Genomic DNA, 18,385 nt, shown 5'->3' with positions numbered 1-18,385 from the left:
TAGAAGAAAAAAGGCTAAGAAGAAATTAAAACTTCTATCAATGTGTATCACAATTTTCTCCTCCATATTCATGGTTTCAATAGGGAGTGCAAATTGGACGAATTGAAAAAAAAAAAGTCACGTGAGCATCACAACCCGGAAGTGCGTCCGTAGCTGTCTAGGCAAGATGGCGGCGCCCTTAGGGGTCCATGGCAGGCACAAGTGAGTATTTTTTAACGTTTTATTCAAGATATGGTTTAATTTTTTCTTGTATTTCATTCATAGACGTCAAAAATTAATTTTGTTTAGCGTTTTATATGTGCATCGTTTCTCTATTTTGAAATAAATGACCGAATCGGCCTTATTGTCTTGCGTAATGGCATTTCGTGCATGTCAAGTTTAATTTGTGCAAATATAAGTTGTACCCTTGATTCAGTCATAATTTTTTTTAGTTGCAAATACGGTTATATGTAAAAAAATACGGCAAAGTGGCCACTTTTCTGAAATGAAGACACAGACTCATTGGCTTCCTTATCAACAAGTACACAAGTGTCATATTTCATTTTATTTATATATGCAAGCAAGTCGATGTCTTTACAAATAAAAAAGCCACTGTCTGCCCAAGCTGTTGGCACAGATATGTACAAAAAATGGGGGAGTGAATCAAAGAAAGCCTTCTACTAAGCAACTACAGTGGAATACAAAAAAAAAACAATAAACCTCTACTATGTAAACAAAGGACAACGTCTCCTTACGTCCAAAATGTCCAACCTTGACGTTTGCGTCTCTAGCTCATCCTCACTTTGTGAGTTTTTCAACTTTGCAGGCGAGCTCGTGATGGTCAAGAGTTGACGCTTCGAGCCTCAGAACTCGCACCGTCCAATTCCAGGCAGAGAAAAAAAAGAAATAAGCCCATAAAGTCTTCACAGAATGATTGAATTCACATTGCATGTTTTGGAAAGTTAACTTCATGCTAAAAAAATAAAAATAAAATGGCACACAACTAAAGCCAAAGTGGTGGAATGGCGGTTCTGAGTCCAAATCGGCACCGGACGGAAGGTAGACTCGGACGCAGGATTAGCGTTGGGCGCCGTACAAACATTTTCACGAGGAGATTCAAACGTGGTAAATGAGCCACTCGCATCATTTTCCGCTTTCTAACAGCACGAAAGATTTCCAGTTTGGTCAAAAATGGTTGCTTCTTTAAATCATACTACATAGCACCAGACAAAAAAATAGTTCTCTTTTGGCCGTAGAATTGTATTTGTATCTAAGAACTTTTGCGCTAGTTGCTAGGCAACCCCATACAGTAATACCTTGACATACGGGTGTGCCAAAATACAAGCAATTTGAGATAGGAGGAAAATTGCGAGCACATTTTTTTGCCCTGAAATACAAGACAAATTTGACATACGAGCATACGATGCGGCCGCTAGCTAGGCGGCTAACACCTTTTGCTAGGTTATAGCATAACAAAGGTGTTGTGTTTCATAAGCCAGGTTCATTTAAGTTAAATTTAAAGTTTGTTCTGTTTCTTAGTGTCACAAAAGTGCAGCGAACTCGAGGAGTCGCCGTCAAGTGGAACTTCGCCGCCGCCGTTAGCCGCTAACGCCTGTCTAAAAGGTAAGAGCTCCATACAGTAATGTACGTAATAATGTCGCATTCTATTTGTGATCATAACCACTAGAGTTATTTGTTATTTTCTGAGTGTAGGTGGTGAATCAGAACAATTAAAAACATGTTTTCCAATTGTAATATGCTATTTTTAGGCATTTTTTTTCAGTGTGTGGGAATGAATTCAGTTATATTTATTTATTTTTTATGGGGAATAATTAGATTTCATTGGAGTTACGAGTTCATTGACATACGAGCTCCATCCCAGAACGCATTAAACTCATATCTCAAGGTATTTCTGTATTTCAACGACAGTCTCAAGGACCGACACCCCTTTAAAATAGGCTAATTTGTCAAAAAGCGAATTATTTATCAAACCCCGTACGTGAAGGAAAGCGGGAAAAGATGCGAGCTGAAAATCGGGGGAGGGGCGCGTGGTGCATTATGGGCCGCCAGAGCAATACATGATGACATCATCGCTGCAAATGTCTTGAAAGACAAGAAATAACACTATTAATCTTGCAGTATTATCATGCACCTATATGGCAAAAAAATGTCAGTTTAATCATAATTCTTTGATGTTTTGTGTCAAAATAGTTGGACATATTGCTCTGGTGGTAAACAAGTAAAAAAGCTGGCTAGCTTAGCAACACCATTAGCAACTAGGACTTCAATACCGCAAGCGAAAAAGTGGAAAAACGCAACAAAATAGCAGAACAGCGCTAGTGGAAAATATTTTTTCGTACCGTTTTAATCGTTAAAATGATGACCATTAAATGCATAACCATGCCACAAACAACAACTAGACTCACTGTCTTTTTTTTCTTTTTTTTCGTATTTTAAATAACCTGGAATAAGCTTTTTTCTCGTCATGAATTCGCGTCGGTCGTCGTGGTGGAAACTCGTTCAGGTTATAGCGATGGCGCAAGACTATACACGGGCGTCGATGCGCACGCACACACACACACACGGCAAGAATAAGAGATATTAAGCTCACAAATGGGCAATAAGTGCACAAAAAACATCGCTTTGTATCTGAGGTTAAAAACACTGACCAGACGTCCGTTGTCAGGCAGTCAAAAGATATGAAATGAATACTTTTTTTCGTGTTTTCCCTTAAAAATACCGACTGGATATTCAGCCAAATCACACTCTCAGGCTGGTGTGTGAACTTTGCCTCATCTACACATTGCTAAATCCCTTAAAATGACTTCAAATGATGATAAAGTTCATCATACGACAAGATGTTTTGGTTTATTTTTTGGACAGGGTCTGTTTTGATCTTTTTAGAACTCTCGTAGCACGTCAGGATTTTAATTTGCTTGAATTCCGAGGCCCGATTCACTATATTTTGGCATCTTTTTAAACAAATCATAGCATATTTCGCTTTGTTAAACAGTTAAAATAGCTCACGTCATCTCCCCGTATGTTTTCAGCATGCGTTTGAGTTTAAAAACCATACCGTAATCCCTCGAATATCGCGGATATTGTGATATAGTTAATAAATACACTTTTTGATCATTGTAATTTCTGTGTCGGCGCGAAAAAAAATTGATCATAATAATATGGCTGATCCTACTTTGCGCTTTTTCAATTATGGCGAAATTGGAGGGATTACTGTAATTCATTCTTTGTTCCATTTCACAAATCGTAAACCTTTGTACAGAATATACTATGTGTATTACTGCTCCGAAAAATCGGCGTGATTTCCCTTTTTTTTTTAACCCTTTCGCAATAATTTTGATCTGAGAAAAATAGGATGAAAAGATTGGAAAATAGTTCAAAATTTTCTGTGAACAGCAAAAGAGCAGCGTTTCTGGCTCAGAGCGTTTGGCAACCGTAAAATGGGTGTTTGTGTGCATACGTGTGGGTTTTTCGACGGGTTTTCCATCGATCGACCCGCCACATTTCCACAAAATAGCTAGCTATGAATCTTTTTCAAGCATCTCTACTGGCAGATCGAGATTGGCAAACCCTCGGAGCTTATGAGTACCATACAATCATTATACAAATCCGTTTGTTAACACTCCAACAAACACGCCTCGTTCTCGTTCGTGACGATAACGTCGCCATCTGTGACACGGTCGCGTTCAAAACAATTAGCAATCGGACCGTACGAAATGATGGCTTTTTAAAGCTGACGACAATTTCTCTCGTGCAATCTCACTCCGTCGCGACCGGTAAAGCAAGGGGTAGGGAACCTATGGCTCGCGAGCCGAATGCGGCTCTTTCGACGGCTGCGTATGGCTCTAAGCTAAAATATGGAGTCCCGGACGCACCAATTGGAGCGTCACGTCGGGACCGCGGCGCCGATATTACCTCTAGCGCCGCTTTAATATTTTCATTTTTTCATTATACTAGCATCAGCGTAATGATGTCGTCAAAATACTTGTTGTGCTTTAAAAGTGGTGAAATGATTTTTAAAAAAGCACATTTTCCAAAAGGTTCCCGACGCCCTGCAGTAACGGTTCTCGATTGGTAAGGAGACTTTAACTTTAAAAGAAAATTCCCATCCGAAAAGATCTAGCGGAAAACAACGTGCTTTAAAATATCGTCAACGACAACAAATCTCTTCTCGGGACCAATCGGTGACTTGTCAGTTCTCGTGAGATCACAATTTCATTTCATGACCAAAAAAAAGAAGACATTTTGGTATGATTAAAATCTGATATACAAAGATACGAAAAACACTCATGTAACAATGTTGGCAAAAAGCATAGAATCAAAGTCTCACAAAGACTGGTGTTTACGCCAGTGTGTGTTGTCTGTGTGTGTGTGTGTTGTGTGTGTTTGTGTGTGGGTGCAGAATCACATGAAACTGTGAGCGTGATAAAGACCCTCACCCGGACCCCCCCCCCCCATGTTGAACCCTTTTAAATGTACCCCGATGTTTAAAAGGACACATGAAGAATGCTGGTAAAAATGTGGCAAAAAGTCCAAAAAGTGAGAAAAAGGTCGTCCGCAAAGACGAGAAGACGAGATTACATTAAAATGACGTTAGAAAAGACTTTGTGCTGCTAAGATGTGCGCTTTCGGGACAAATCACCACTTTACACAAACGTTGTCATCAATAGTGGAAAAAGAAGGAAGGAAGGAAAGAGAAGAAGAAGAAGAAGCCAAATTTCACAGTTGTTTCAAAAGACCAGCCAACGCCGCTTCTCATTGGTCACCCCACAAATCCGCCATTGCGTGTCTAACTCAAGTCCAAATTTTACAAATCCCATTATAAATTCCTATCATGGGTTAAATAGCAATTATTTTTAAACAATATGTCTATACATTCATTGATTTTTCTGAACCGCCTCTCCTCACGAGGGTCGCGGGGGGGTGCCGGAGCCTATCTCAGCTGACTTTGGGCAACAGGTGAGGGAGGGACACCCTGAATCGGCGGCCAGCCAATCGCACGAGGTGACAAAGGACAACCGAACATCGCTAAGTTAGCATACAATTAGCTTTTTTGGGATGTGGGAGTAAGCCGGAGTACCCGGAGCAAACCCACGTGAGCCCAGGGGGCAAAATATCCAAACTCCACACAGTGAGGAGCCACCTGGCATCGAACCCGGAACCCCAGACCTGTGAGTCCAACGCGCTAACCACTTAAGCACCGTACCGACCTTTGTCGATACAGCAAAAAAAAGTGGATGCATTTTTTTTCTTTTAAGGACCTAAGAAACAACTTCTGAAAGTAGGCTTTGGATAAAATCTGGGAAAAGATTTGGTCAAGGTTCGGAAGTGAGTCAAGCTGGTCAATCTGATTGGTCGTACTGGTTTTTGGTAGCAACTTCCAATTTCTTGGCAATAGCGCTCATTGTAACGTGGGGAAATGACGTTTCACAGCATGACACCACCGTAGTACAACACTGCCTGCACAACACTGACCATTCAGCCACATTTATGTACTTTGTGTCTGTGTGTTTTTGTGTGTGTGTGTTGTGTAAGTGTTTGCAAATTTGTGTGCGAGAGAGAGAACGGTGCATTCTGGGAATGGAGGTTCTTCATGGTGGCTGCTGTCCAAACCACCATGAAAAGAAGAGTTTCGAGACGGTGTCGGTCATCCGGACGTCTGCTGATTTGGGTGGGTGTGGATTGGGAGCAGTGGACTTTGTTATGATTGGCATTGCCAATTTTTGTTGGGCCGTTTTTTTTTTTTCAATTGGAAATCGTCATTGTTAGCCAGGAATTCTCATATTTTGGGTTTGTTGAACAACTTTGTTGACGATGGGATTTTTCTTTTGTTTTTAGAGTGGTGAAGTGGTTTCTCTTTGGGTTTTTTCCTTCTTAGTCAAGCTCGTTGGGTCAATTTTGATACAAAAAGGTGGTTTGAGTTTGAATTTAGTTGTTCTTTTAAGAGCGCGCTCAATTTGATGGATGATATTTTCGGAATTTGACGAAAAGTACTCGGGAATTTGTTAAGCATGGCTTATTTGGAGCTTTAAAAATTTTTTATTGTCGCGGTATTTTTTTTTTTTACATGAGTTATCAAGGTTAATAGTTAACCTAATCCGAACCCTATCAAGTATTCATATTTCCAACATATGACCAAATGGCTCAGGTCTTCTTGATTAAAATTTGACTCATCATTAATTCTGGTGTTCAAATGTGTCACGTGTGGCTTTATTTTGGGTTTAACATTTGAGCACAAATCACCCACCCACAAAATCAGCAGCGTCTCTTTTCTTTTCTTCCTTTTTTCTGCCTACCACATTTGTTTTTTTTAAATGGAGGTGTATTGTAAAATGTTCTATTATAGTAATTGTATCCATGAGTGTGTGCTGCGTGTGTAGATAAAATGTCGTCTGTCGGGTAACGGCATGCATGGGTTCCCATCACGTGTTTATGTGTAGGCATTGAGGCGTTCTTTGGAGCGCGTGGAGTGGATGTCGTGAAGCTCCTGCTCCTCCTTCGACTTGATGTCTTCGTATTTCTGCATCCGGCTGGCGTCCTTTAGGTAGCCCCAGTTAGCGGCTAAGGCCATCAGAAAATGGACCTGGTGGGAGGAGAGCCCAAAAAAAACTCCTTCTTAGACTGCGCTTTCAGGATTTGGATTTGGAGTAGCCATACTTCAAAATGTAATTAATTTTTTTAAACATAGTATCTGGTGATGTTCTCGTGCGCTTACCATGGCTATGACGGCTGCTCCCGCTCCGGCCAGTGCGCACACAAACAGATGGAAGGTCAGGTCCAGCTGTAAAGGTCGCAGTTAGGTTGAAATGTTTCGGGGGCGGACCGATCGGACGCTCGTCGTCGTCCATTTTGCATCTAATTACGGATGGCGTTTTACCTCATTTGATTCGCACATTTTGAAGAACTTCTCGGATCCCGTGCAAACCTTCCTCTCCTCGGATATGGTCACGGCCCCTGGCAAGTAGACACGTGGTTAAAATTATTCCAATTCCAACACTGGAGATATCAATCAAGTCCAGAAACCAAATACTTATAAATATCCAATAAATAATAAGTTGGCGTTCCGACATTTCTTTGGATTGATGGTTGTGGCGACTTACCAAATTGGCGGAGGTCCAAACAGAGGTTGGCTCCCTCCACCACGCTGGTGTTCTTGCACATAGACCACACGTTGAAGTACATGAAGACGGGCAGGCTGGTGAAAGCTGTCACGCCCAGCCACACCAGGAAAAAGAGGTAGGCCAGGAACATCAGCTGGACACACCACAGGAAAAAGGACAATCATCAACTGTGCGGGTGTCAAAGCCATCTCACAAGGGGCCACGTGGGTGCAGGTTTTTCTAGCTATCAGCCAAGATCACCCTAATGTTGTCAACCACAAGTACATGAGGAGACTCGGGTCACCATTTACGGTTTATTTATATCTGTATTTATTATTTTTTTTACAATCCATCAAATAAAACTTCAAACCTATAATACCTTTTCAAGGCGTCATCACTAGCTTGTCATTGCTATCGGTGCCATTTTGTTTGAGATGAAATTGAACTGTCCGTGACTAATGTGTCTTTTCCACTTTGACAAACTCATCCAATTCAAAATGACTACGTTTGCTGCGCGCTAATTAACCATCGCTTTGGTCCAAAACTCTATATTACGGGACGATTGCCTGAACTCAACTGCCCACAAGATAAGAAAAGACGTCTTCCAGTGGAAATACAAGCCAAGACCGACGGCCCAAAGGTTAATGAAGAAGTTAATCTAATAAATGCTAAAACTTCAGTCCCGGTCATTAGTACAAAATACTTCTAATGACTATTCTTTCTTAGCGTCCCTTTTGGTTTGGCATTTGACCTTTCCTAAATGCCGCAGAGCCGTCCATTCCCGCGTGCCGTGTCTAAGAAAATGGAAAAGATCTTCATAAAAATAAAAAATAAAAAATAAAATCATAATTTCAAGGCAGATGTCCAAACCAAAGGTGCCTCGAGCCAAAACCCACTGTCCCAAACTAGGCTTTATGTTCTTAGAATTTTGGATCCCTCAGAGGAAAAAACATCTCAATAAATACCGTTTTGGCCCGAATATAAGACGACCCGCTTTCCTGCATTTTTAATTGGACCGCCATGAAGAAAAGGGTCCAATTCTCAGTGAATGCAATCGCGTATATGCTTGTGTGGTCACTAAAAAGAAAAATGTTTACTATACTCTAGCCGAATTGTGGATTTCTTACAAATGCAGTCAGGCATCGGCCGCAGGCGGTAATCTTGAACTCTCCGTACAGGTCCCGAATGGCTCCGGTGGTGAAAAAGGCCTCCACCAGCAAGAGGACTCCAAAGACGAAGAATCCAGCCGCCAGGCCGTAGATGATGTACTTCAGGATGTCGATGCTGCACAGAAAATAAACATCACTCTTCCACCAGGTAAGCTCATCCATTACGAATCATTTCATTCAATCGTTACGGACAAAACGCCAGCCACGTGAGCTATATTAGAAGAGGTCATTTTGCTTTCAAGTCAAAGGGTCAAAAATGGGATGTTCGCTTTGGGTTTGTATGCTCACTCACATGGTGAAGACGTCCAACGTTTGGCCAGGGGCTCTGATGACCTCAAAGTAGTTCTGGAGGATGGTGACGGTACCGCTCAGGGCCTCGTGGCCGCATCCGCAGAACAAGGCCACGCCCATGTAGAGGAGAACGGTGGCGATGAGGGACGCCCAGGGCAGGCTGCCCACGCATCGTTCGCAACACTCCTTACAACCTGAATGCAGAAAAAAATGAAAATAAATACGTGTGATGCTACAACGCCTGGCCCAAATGACACCAAAATGAGTCGTACTGATGCTAAAAGAAGGGCCAAACCAGGAAATAAACTAAAGAAATAGACCAAAGAATAAATGAAAAACACGAAAAACGTCAACATAATGCAACTAACTTTCAGTAGCAAAACATGGCATCCATTTGGTACTGGTTCTGAAGCTGAAAGCTTTTCCTGTGTCTGTATTCTCACCCTCTTGCTACTGTGACAGTGAAATCTCCCAAATACGGGATGAATAAAATCAGCTCATCTAATCTAAGCGACCGGTGCTCACCAGACCAGATCAAAACCTACAGTGCGGAGTTTATTTTTTTTTATTTTTTTAGATCATGCTTAAAGCGGTTTGGTTAAAATCTAAGATCTAAAATCTAAGATTTGGTCAGGGTTCAGAAGTGGGTCAAGCTATCTCCAGCTAGCTAGCTTAGCATCCGTTTTTTTGGGATGTGGGAGGAAAGCGGAGTACCCGGAGAAAACCCACCTACGCATGGGGACGACATGGAAACTCCACACGGTGTGGACCGACCCGGGATCGAACCCAGGACTACAGAACTGCGAGCCCAACGCGCTATCACACCGAACCGCCACTTAGATAGACGACATATTTAGTTTCATGTTACGTAGTTGGATGTGTCCTCCCTCGGTAGGTGGGAATGAGGCAGGGGGGAAGCGACCGTTCGTCCGTGCGACCGTGCGTGATCTACAATGGCTGGCGCCATTCGTTACGTATCGAAGATTTGATTGAACGTTACAGCGAGTGAAGATTGGGGTCGCTGCGTTCATTCAAGTGGCAAGCGCCGCCTCGGACTTTATAGCTTCCCAAATGGCCGTGGATGGATTTAAAGCGCCGTTTGCTTTCGTGTTACCCTTAAAACACAAATGGCTGCTTTAAAAAAAAAGGGCTCTTCTTTTTTTAATTTTACGGTAACGTCTTCTATTTGATGTGACCACTTATTCATGTTAACTATGACTTATTTCTTCTACTTATTTATTGATTATTTATGTTTGTTTATGGTTGACTGCTACTTATTTATTGATGATTATTTATGAATTATTTATCTGTTTGTTTGTTGTTATGTTGACTACTTATTTATTTATAACTTATTTAGTATTATTTATTGCTATTATTCTTATCTGTTTGTTTGTTGTTATCTGTGCACTTTGTGGTGAAGCTTTAATGAATTGAATTGAATGGTTTTATTGTCATTATACAAGTATAATGAGATTTAAAGCTTTGACTACAAAGTGGACAAATAACAACAACAAACAAATAGACAAATAAATCATCAATGACTCAATACTAGTCATCAATATTGTGTACTACTTGATGTATTTGTCTGTTTGTTGTTGTTATTTGTGCACATTGTGGTGAAAGCTTTAAATCTCATTATACTTTTATCATGATAATAAAAGCATTCCATTCAATTTTTGACGCAAAATAATCACAGCTGTGCTTTCCGGTGCGACCAATTAATGGTTGATTGACACTCCCCCATGTTTGATAACTCACCACCCAGTATATTATAATATTTTCCCGCAGCTAACGACTTTTTCGGCCAAGACGAAATATTACGAGCGCAAAAAAATGGGAGATGCTTCTTGGAGAACGGGTTGTGTGTGTTTTCATTTGCGTGAGTCATCTTATTGCTCATGTTTAATTGACCTGCCATGTTGCAATGCCAGCAGGGGTGTGGCAGGAGCCCGCTGACCCACTTTGCCGTGGCGTTGTCATGGCAACGGCGCAGCTCGCCGAGCATTACGGCCCCGCTCGTACACATTTTCCTGCGCCGCCGCGGCGCAATCTATGTCGTGTGTGTGTGTGCGTTTTGCGGAGATCAATGGAAGAGACATTTGGGATAAAAAAAAATGATAGTTTGGTCCAATTTCACTACATAAAATGTATTGCATGAATTTCCATAGGGAGTGATTATGGCGGCAGATGGTGGAGTCGGTTGGGAGACATCTTTTAAATATGTTATAAGCGCTTGTAGAGAAGGAGTGATTTTCTGCAGCATGATGTCATTGTCGGAATAGCTCCATAATTAAAAAAAAAATCTGAGCATAACTGATGCTGTATCAGCGGCGTGTGTGTGTGTGTGTGTAGGTGTTTGTCATTTTTCTTCAGATTATAGCATGTTACTGCCACGCAATAATCCTCCTCATTTGCATATTTGGGTTTAATAAGCAGGCAAGACCCAGTGACCTGTTAAAAAAAAATGGGGGCACGCTATAAGCGCACATGGCTGTTTACGCTCCAAAAACACGAGGGAGTTTCTTTGAGGGTTCCAATGATCCAATGGTTCCTGACTCTTTTCTGCACTTTGCCCCATAAAGTCTACTTGTGCAATGTTCAAAATGGCGGCTCAACTTCTATTCAAAGGAGGCAAATGTCTGGAAAATCATCCGTCATAGATCGCGTATTTAAGCAGTCGCATTGTTGCACGCAAATACGTCTGTGTAATCCATACGAAATGAAATCAATCTGCGCCCATCCCCCAACGTTGGTTGTGCAAGAGCTTTAAAAAGAACACCTCAGACCCCCAAAAGGCACAAAACCTCATCTAAAGACCATCCAAACAGTCCACCAATCCAATCAGTATTAAGAATGTAATGACCCGAAGGAATGCAAATATTCACAGTTGTCTTTTAATAGCAATACAGTCCTATGAAGAAATCAATGTACCGTATTTTGCTCTTTAAGTGATTTTTGCTTTTTTGAGCCTCCCGTTTGTGCGCCATTTAATATACCCCTGCCGTTTAATATACCCCTGCTGTTTAATATACCCGGGTAGATTAAATGGCAACTTTTTGGGCAAGATTTGTATGGTAAGATACTTAAGTTCAATAAAATTCCAAGTCAGACTTTATTCAGCAGTAAGTAGTTTTAGTCTGCAAAACGTTGATGCACACCGTCACGGCCTAAAGAGTGCGTAGTGGATCGTACCTTCCTGTTCGTGCGCCCTTTAATATACCTGGGTATATTAAATGGGGAGGGGGGTATATGAAACAGCAAAATAGGGTACAATTAAAAGCCATTTTCTAGGACAACTCTAGTACTAATCAAGTACTCAGGATCTTTTAGGACATGCTATTTACTGAAGATCTAAGGTGGTGAAAGAAAGAATCAATGTGTTAGCTTGGATTCTTTTGAATCACAATTGTCCCCGCCCACTCCGTGCCGTGCCGTATGTCCTGGCGGCGGTCACCCATTGCTTTTTACCTGTTGGAATCGGCCTTTTCAGCCCATCCCATTCCCCCCCCCCTCTGGCGTTAGCCACCTGTTCCTTATTCTCTCGTTAACCACCGCGACTCAATTTCAACCTCTTCTTTTTGCCCCTATTTTGATTTTATCTGCGTTTGTCCTGTTGCCGTCATAGAAGAAATAAAAAGTTATGATCTTTGTAGGCTACGAGAAACCACTATGCTTTTACAATTTACTTTTGAAACACTCAAGTTCTAGGAAAAAATGGACATAGTGTTTTTAAAAAACACCTTTTGAAAAGTCTTGTGAATTTACTCTCCTGTTTTTTTTCATAAAAATTCTCTTTCAAAATCCCCAATACCCACCCCAATATGGTTTTGTCCCAATATTTTTGCAACAATGCTTGCTGTTTTCTTTTTCCTCCCCCCAGTATCTAGTGTAGCCAAAAAAAAACAAAGACTAGATTAAATGTGTGAGGATTCAGATGTCAGGATTTGGCTAAATATTTACCTTGTTTTGGCCCCTAATATTCCTTTTTTTAGTTAAATGGTGAAATCCCTGTTAGAGAAGCAAATGTAGAATTTTCCATCTGTTGGCTTGGTTGAAAGTTTCACTCGCTGTGAGTGCGCTAAGTCCATTTCTATTGACTACATCTCTCGCTCTCTCTCCATTAAGTTGTTCTCTATTTGTGGTCATGGTAATGAAATGGATATGATATGATATGATATGACAGATATGGATTCTCCACTTTCATGTATCTATCTCTTGTCAGCTTTCCCACAGACTTAATTGTGTACTTGCAAACCAGATTGGTCAGAAAATGACTTTTCCACACTTCAATTCTCTCCTGATTGGACGACAACAATCCCAACTTTTTGCTTAAACTTCTTTTGATCATGCGCATTTGATGAGGACATTTCTTTGAAGTTGAAAACCGAATTCAAGGCTATAATGATGTGACAAAATTCTGCATTTTTCGGCCTTTGCGGTTTGCATGTTCTCCCCAGGCTGGCGTGGGTTTTCTGCGGGTGCTCTGTTTTCCTCTCTCCTCTTAGCTCTGCTAATTTTCCCAACCCTAGCTACGATTGGTTGTCCTTTGTCTCATCGTGCCCTGCGATTGGCCGGCCACAGATTTGTCCCTCCCCCGCCAGGCTCCAGCACCCCCTGCGACCCTTGTGAGGAAAAGCAATTCAGAAAATGAATGTGTGTGTATATATATATATATATATATATATATATATATATATATATATATATATATATATATATATATGTATATGTATATGTATATATGTGTATATATACACACACATGTATGTATGTATGTGTATATATATATATATTTGTGTGTGTGTATATATATGTATATGTATATATATGTATATGTATGTATATATGTGTATGTATGTACATGTAAACCAAGCCAGAGAATTATTAAGCATTGAATTGTGGTCTTATTTTGACAAAAACAACAACACCAAGAACAGGTCTGATTGGCTAAACTAAAAGTGAGATCAACAAATGATCAATAAAATGAAAACAACTCTCTTAAAAACATCAAGAAATCCATGAAAGCAACAACTGTTTTGACATGAATTTAATGTTAAATGCCATTCCAATGATAGCATTTAAAAGCAAAAAGATATTTGAATCTTTAGTCATCAGTTTCAGGCTTATTTTTCAAGATGGCCATGCAAGGGAGAAAAGGGACACGCCCATTTTGACGGACGACAACAAAACAAATACGCCATAAAAAAAGATGAAATAGTGCGCCCCTCCTGGAAAACAAGAACGGATCCCCTCAGAGGGGAAGGATGAGATGAAGACCTCCATAATCCCCGCCATCAAAAAGAAAGCAAATAAGAAAACAAAATGGATGCTAACATGAAAACAGTCAAATCAGAGAGATGGACCAAAAACCAAAAAATAAAAAAAAACACTCCATATGCTGATAAAAACCAGTCAAGGGGGGGATTGATGTAGAAAATGGAGGAAAGACACGGGAGACGGAAAATGGGAGACGGCGGGAGAGAGCAAAAAGGCGCTCAGACCAGCGTGAAGCGGCAACAATAGCGCCTAACAAAGAAAATCCCATAAGAGCCGTCAATCACTGCCCTACTTTCTTTGAAGGCTTTTTTATTATTATTTTACATAACCACCATCTTCATCCATCCATCCATCTTCATCCATCTTCTGTTCCCAAGCCCAACAACATCCTCCCTCCAGACTCTGCCATTTCATCACATTCGCAACCCGCTTCATTATCCATTCAACACAAGACCAACGGCAAAATATGGCCGTATGTTCTGCGGTATTTTCATCCCCTGATTGCCCATCGCCAAGAAAACTCATCAAACTCGCACATAGAGAAAAAAAATGAAAGTATAGCTGTTTTTTGGTGGGGGTCGGGGGGGGGATGCTGGACGTAGATGCGGCTTGTGGCCGTAAAACGTCAAGCCGCTCGGAGGAAGGGATGAGGAGAACAATGAAATGATGGAGATGCTCGCAATGGTGCGTCCATTTTGGCGTCCTACCTTTCTGGCTTTGCGATTCATCCATGTTTTCTTCCATTGTTGCCGCTTACAGTCCTTTTTGTCTCAATATCGGGGGAAATGCTCTCAAGCTCCTTGCTAGCGCTCTGGACGGCGTGCTCGCGTGTTTGTGTGTGCGTGCGTGAGTGTGTGTGCGCGTGTGTGTGCGTGTGTGTGTGTGTGCGGGTGGGAGGGAGGATGCGTGTGCACATGCATGTGTTTTTTTTTCCTTCCTGCAGATGATGGAGGATCAGGGAAGTCCTCTTTTGGGCTCCTCGCATCCAATCTGAGGAGCTTTTATGCCAGGGGTCGGGAAGCTTTTTGACGAAGAGAGCCACAAACAATTCATATTTTCCAATGTTATTCCTTGTGAGCCACACTACCAATTTAAAAGTCAAAATACATACGTGTAAACAAGTGCCTTTTCAATTTTTTTTGTAATTTCACCACTTTTAAAGTGGAAAAAAAAGAATATTTTTTAAAAGATTCTTATGCTGTTGCTAATCAATGAGAGGATGCATTCCAGAAGAGTCGACTGCAAAAAAAATGAAGATTAAAGCAAAAAAAGAAGAAGATTAAAGCAGTTCTAAATGTAATATCTCAGTTCTGTCACCAGCGATTTCCATATTTTAGCTCACAGGTTAGCGAAGAGCCAGATGCACTCATCAAAAGAGCCACATGTGGCTCCCGAGCCATAGGTTCCCTACCCCTGTTTTAGAACATTGCGCGCTCTGTAAAATGGCCTTTTTTGAAGAAAAAAACAATAAAACATGTATGGGTTTTTAATGTGTTGCGATTGGTATCAAATTGTTCACGAGACGGGTTCGTTAAAGATGGGTGTCCATCAAAAATGAGGTTCTGGACAGTTTGGAAATGGCATCTGTCATTGAATTAATGCACTAAAAATGTGTGATATGCTATGCTTTGTTGCTTCATTTTTTTAATTGAAAAATTGCGTGTGACGATTCGTTTGAATTGGCAATGTTCCGTTTGTTTTGGAAAATGATTTATTCGCAGTCGCAAAAATGGCGTTGATTCATGTTTTTCGAAAGTGATCGTATTGGTATTGTAATGTGACTCGTGGCGTTCCACAGGGATCCATACTTTGCCCGTTATTATTTAACACTTGGTGATTCTATTTGCAAATATGATATAGCGTAGCCATGTTATGGCCCCGTGGTTCTTATGCCCGGCTTCGGGTTTGATTCCCGCTCGGTGGCGGTGTGCGATGGTGAGCGGAAGTGGTGGTTTGTTTCACGGCGCCCTGCGATTGGGTGCGCGGGTTCGAGTTTTCTAGAGGAAGAGCAAAGAGCAGCTTGAGGGAGGCGGTGAGGGGGGAGGATTATATGTTTTATATTTGATTTTTGTATTTTATTTAATTACTTATAGTACTTGTGACCCAAAGTATTTGCCCTACTTCCACTAACTGCTAACTCTACTACATCCACTAGAGGGTGACAAAGAGCAAACATCTTAAAATTCTCTAATCCCTTCCCACTTTCCCTCTTGATGCCCCAAACTTTCAATTACAACACACTTGAACAGTTATTTTTGCTAAATACCTTTTCAGGATATGATATTTATGCAAGATTTTAATTTATTAGTCCTAGACTCATTGCTGGTGTCCCCCAAATGAATCCCTGTCCAATCAGATTACCCCCTACTGTGTGTGCCCCCCATAGGTCAGTTTACTAGTACACATGTCAAACACAGCTCACAAATGGTGTTGGATAAACTCTCCTGTAGCCACACACACACACATACCCACACACACCCCTCTTCGGACTCAAGTCAGTCATAAGAGGGGGGGCTAGCCATAAAAACCAGGACTCCATTAGTAGCCATGTGTGTTACTGTGAGTCTCTGTGTGTGTGACAGAATTATAGCTTTGCATGTGTGTGTATTTGCCCACCTTTTACCAGCTTTTATGTGTGTGTTCCCAGACCTGCTGATCAAAAACACGTACCCGCGAACTGGACAACCCGGTGGTCTGGGTGGGCCCGGGTGGTCTCGGGATTTGCAGAATTCTAGGTTTGTATGTGTGTGTGTTCTGGAAGGGGGGTTAGTATGGGGGACTGTTTTTACAAGCCTGGTCAAAAGTGGTAAAGACCAAAATGACCAAAATATAGGAATTTGTCTGCATTTTTAAGTCATGTCACCCCCCCAAAAAATCTAAATTCTTTTAACAACATTTTTTTCGTGTTTGCTCAACGAGAGCATGCATGCAGAAAGTTCTAATTATTTATATATATATATATATATATATATATATATATATATATATATATATATATATATATATATATATATATATATATAATTTATTAGCGGAGAGCCATATGCACCCATCCACAGAGCCACATGTGGCTCCCGAGCCGTAGCTTCCCCAAACCTGCAGTAAACAAAAAATATATATTTCAGAGGAAGGGATGGTGTTAATAGCATTAACATATTTGAATTGAGCCATTTTCCTCGCAGTTTATGACGTGAAAAATGACTTTTATGCATGTATCATGGAATATTGTACCTTTCCTCACCAGACGAGGGCACTGTTTCTACTTGTTCGGTTCACTCGGTGCCATCACAAGAACGATATAATTTTTTAATTTTTTAAAAATATTTATCCATTTTGAAATTGCGTGACCCTGGTGTACAGAAGCGGAAGAGAAAATGAATGAATGAATGAATGAACATAAGCCCCTCCCCTCGTTCCCTCCTTTCCAGCCACCTCCCTCTAGAAACAAACGAGAGAACATCTGTGATTTTATGATTGCTTTTTCCTAAGTGGGATTGTATTTTGGGACCAATAAAATGTTGGCGCGACATTGTTAGGTACTGTAGGTGACCTTAGAAAATAGAAAATAAGCTTCAGGAGAGAAAGTGGGTACCAATATGCAAATTTGGACACCCTTTTCTTTAGCGGCATCTATATTTTAGCTCGCAGGTTAGCGGAGAGCCACAGGCGCCCATCAAAAGAGCCACATGTGGCTCCTGAGCCTTGGGTAAAAGCCCAGGCGGACTCAAATGCAGCGTTTGGCGGCCGTAGCTCGGATGGCAATTGAATTCAATGCTTTTATTGTCATTATACAAGTGTCATGAGATTTAAATTTTTACCGTTGGCGAGGGTTGTTGGACGCGGAGGAAGAAATCGTTCATTTTGGTGCACGCGGGAGGCCCAGGGAAAGTCTGTTTACTGCCAGCAGACTTTTATCTGATAACGAGTGGCACAGCGGGACAAGGCTGGGCGCATCCGGCTCGCAGTTCAGGGGTCAAGGCTCGTACGTTCTCGTCTTACCCGGTAAAACGTGTTCTCCGCTTTTGAGCCGCATCCCAAAAAACGTGCGCCGTGGCTTCACGGGAGACTCCAAAAATGGAGAAGGGGAAGGCTGGTTGGTGGAAGGTCCGTTCGGGGTGGGTCGCCGACGTTCTTATTGCAAGCGTGCTGTCAAAAAGGCGCAAAACCAAAAGTTTAGCATATTACATATGCCACATGTGTTAAAGTGGCGGCCCGGGGGCCAAATCTGGCCCTCCGCATCATTTTGTGTGGCCCGGGAAAGTCAATGATGAGTGCCGACTTTCTGTTTTAGGATCAAACTAAAATGAAGAGTATAGATGTATATTCAATTTCCTGATTTTCCCCCTTTTAAAATCGCTAATAGATTATTTGATCTTTTTTGCTTACTAAGAGAAAAGCATTTATTTAATAATTGGTTTTCATTTCAAAAGGAAACCATTTTTTATTATGTTCCATATTAAAGTGGAAAACAGAAAATCTTTTTATATATTTTTAGATTTTGCAAGATGATTTTTGACCTAAAAACACAGAAAAAAATGATTAAAAAATTGC

General features: G+C 41.2%; 1 protein-coding gene and 1 long non-coding RNA gene across 2 annotated transcripts; one reads left to right on the top strand and one right to left on the bottom strand.

The window, feature by feature from the left end:
* Window positions 1-142: 142 nt before the first annotated feature.
* LOC144077361 (uncharacterized) lies at window positions 143-16,692 on the top strand. The gene is made up of 4 exons (XR_013301008.1): window positions 143-201; window positions 1,519-1,602; window positions 8,276-8,414; window positions 16,482-16,692. It is a non-coding gene; the product is annotated as an uncharacterized LOC144077361 (long non-coding RNA).
* On the bottom strand, window positions 4,183-14,709 carry gpm6ab (glycoprotein M6Ab). The gene is made up of 7 exons (XM_077605041.1): window positions 14,542-14,709; window positions 8,559-8,751; window positions 8,225-8,381; window positions 7,098-7,251; window positions 6,875-6,951; window positions 6,713-6,778; window positions 4,183-6,580 (listed from the first exon to the last, which is right to left on the bottom strand). Exons 1-7 carry the CDS (start codon window positions 14,576-14,578, stop codon window positions 6,428-6,430), a joined length of 837 nt encoding a protein of 278 aa, XP_077461167.1. The 5' UTR covers window positions 14,579-14,709; the 3' UTR covers window positions 4,183-6,427.
* Window positions 16,693-18,385: the final 1,693 nt, after the last annotated feature.

Source organism: Stigmatopora argus, chromosome 7 (assembly GCF_051989625.1).
Source record: "Stigmatopora argus isolate UIUO_Sarg chromosome 7, RoL_Sarg_1.0, whole genome shotgun sequence".
Lineage (NCBI taxonomy): Eukaryota > Metazoa > Chordata > Actinopteri > Syngnathiformes > Syngnathidae > Stigmatopora > Stigmatopora argus.
This window is presented reverse-complemented; position numbering and strand designations above follow the sequence as displayed.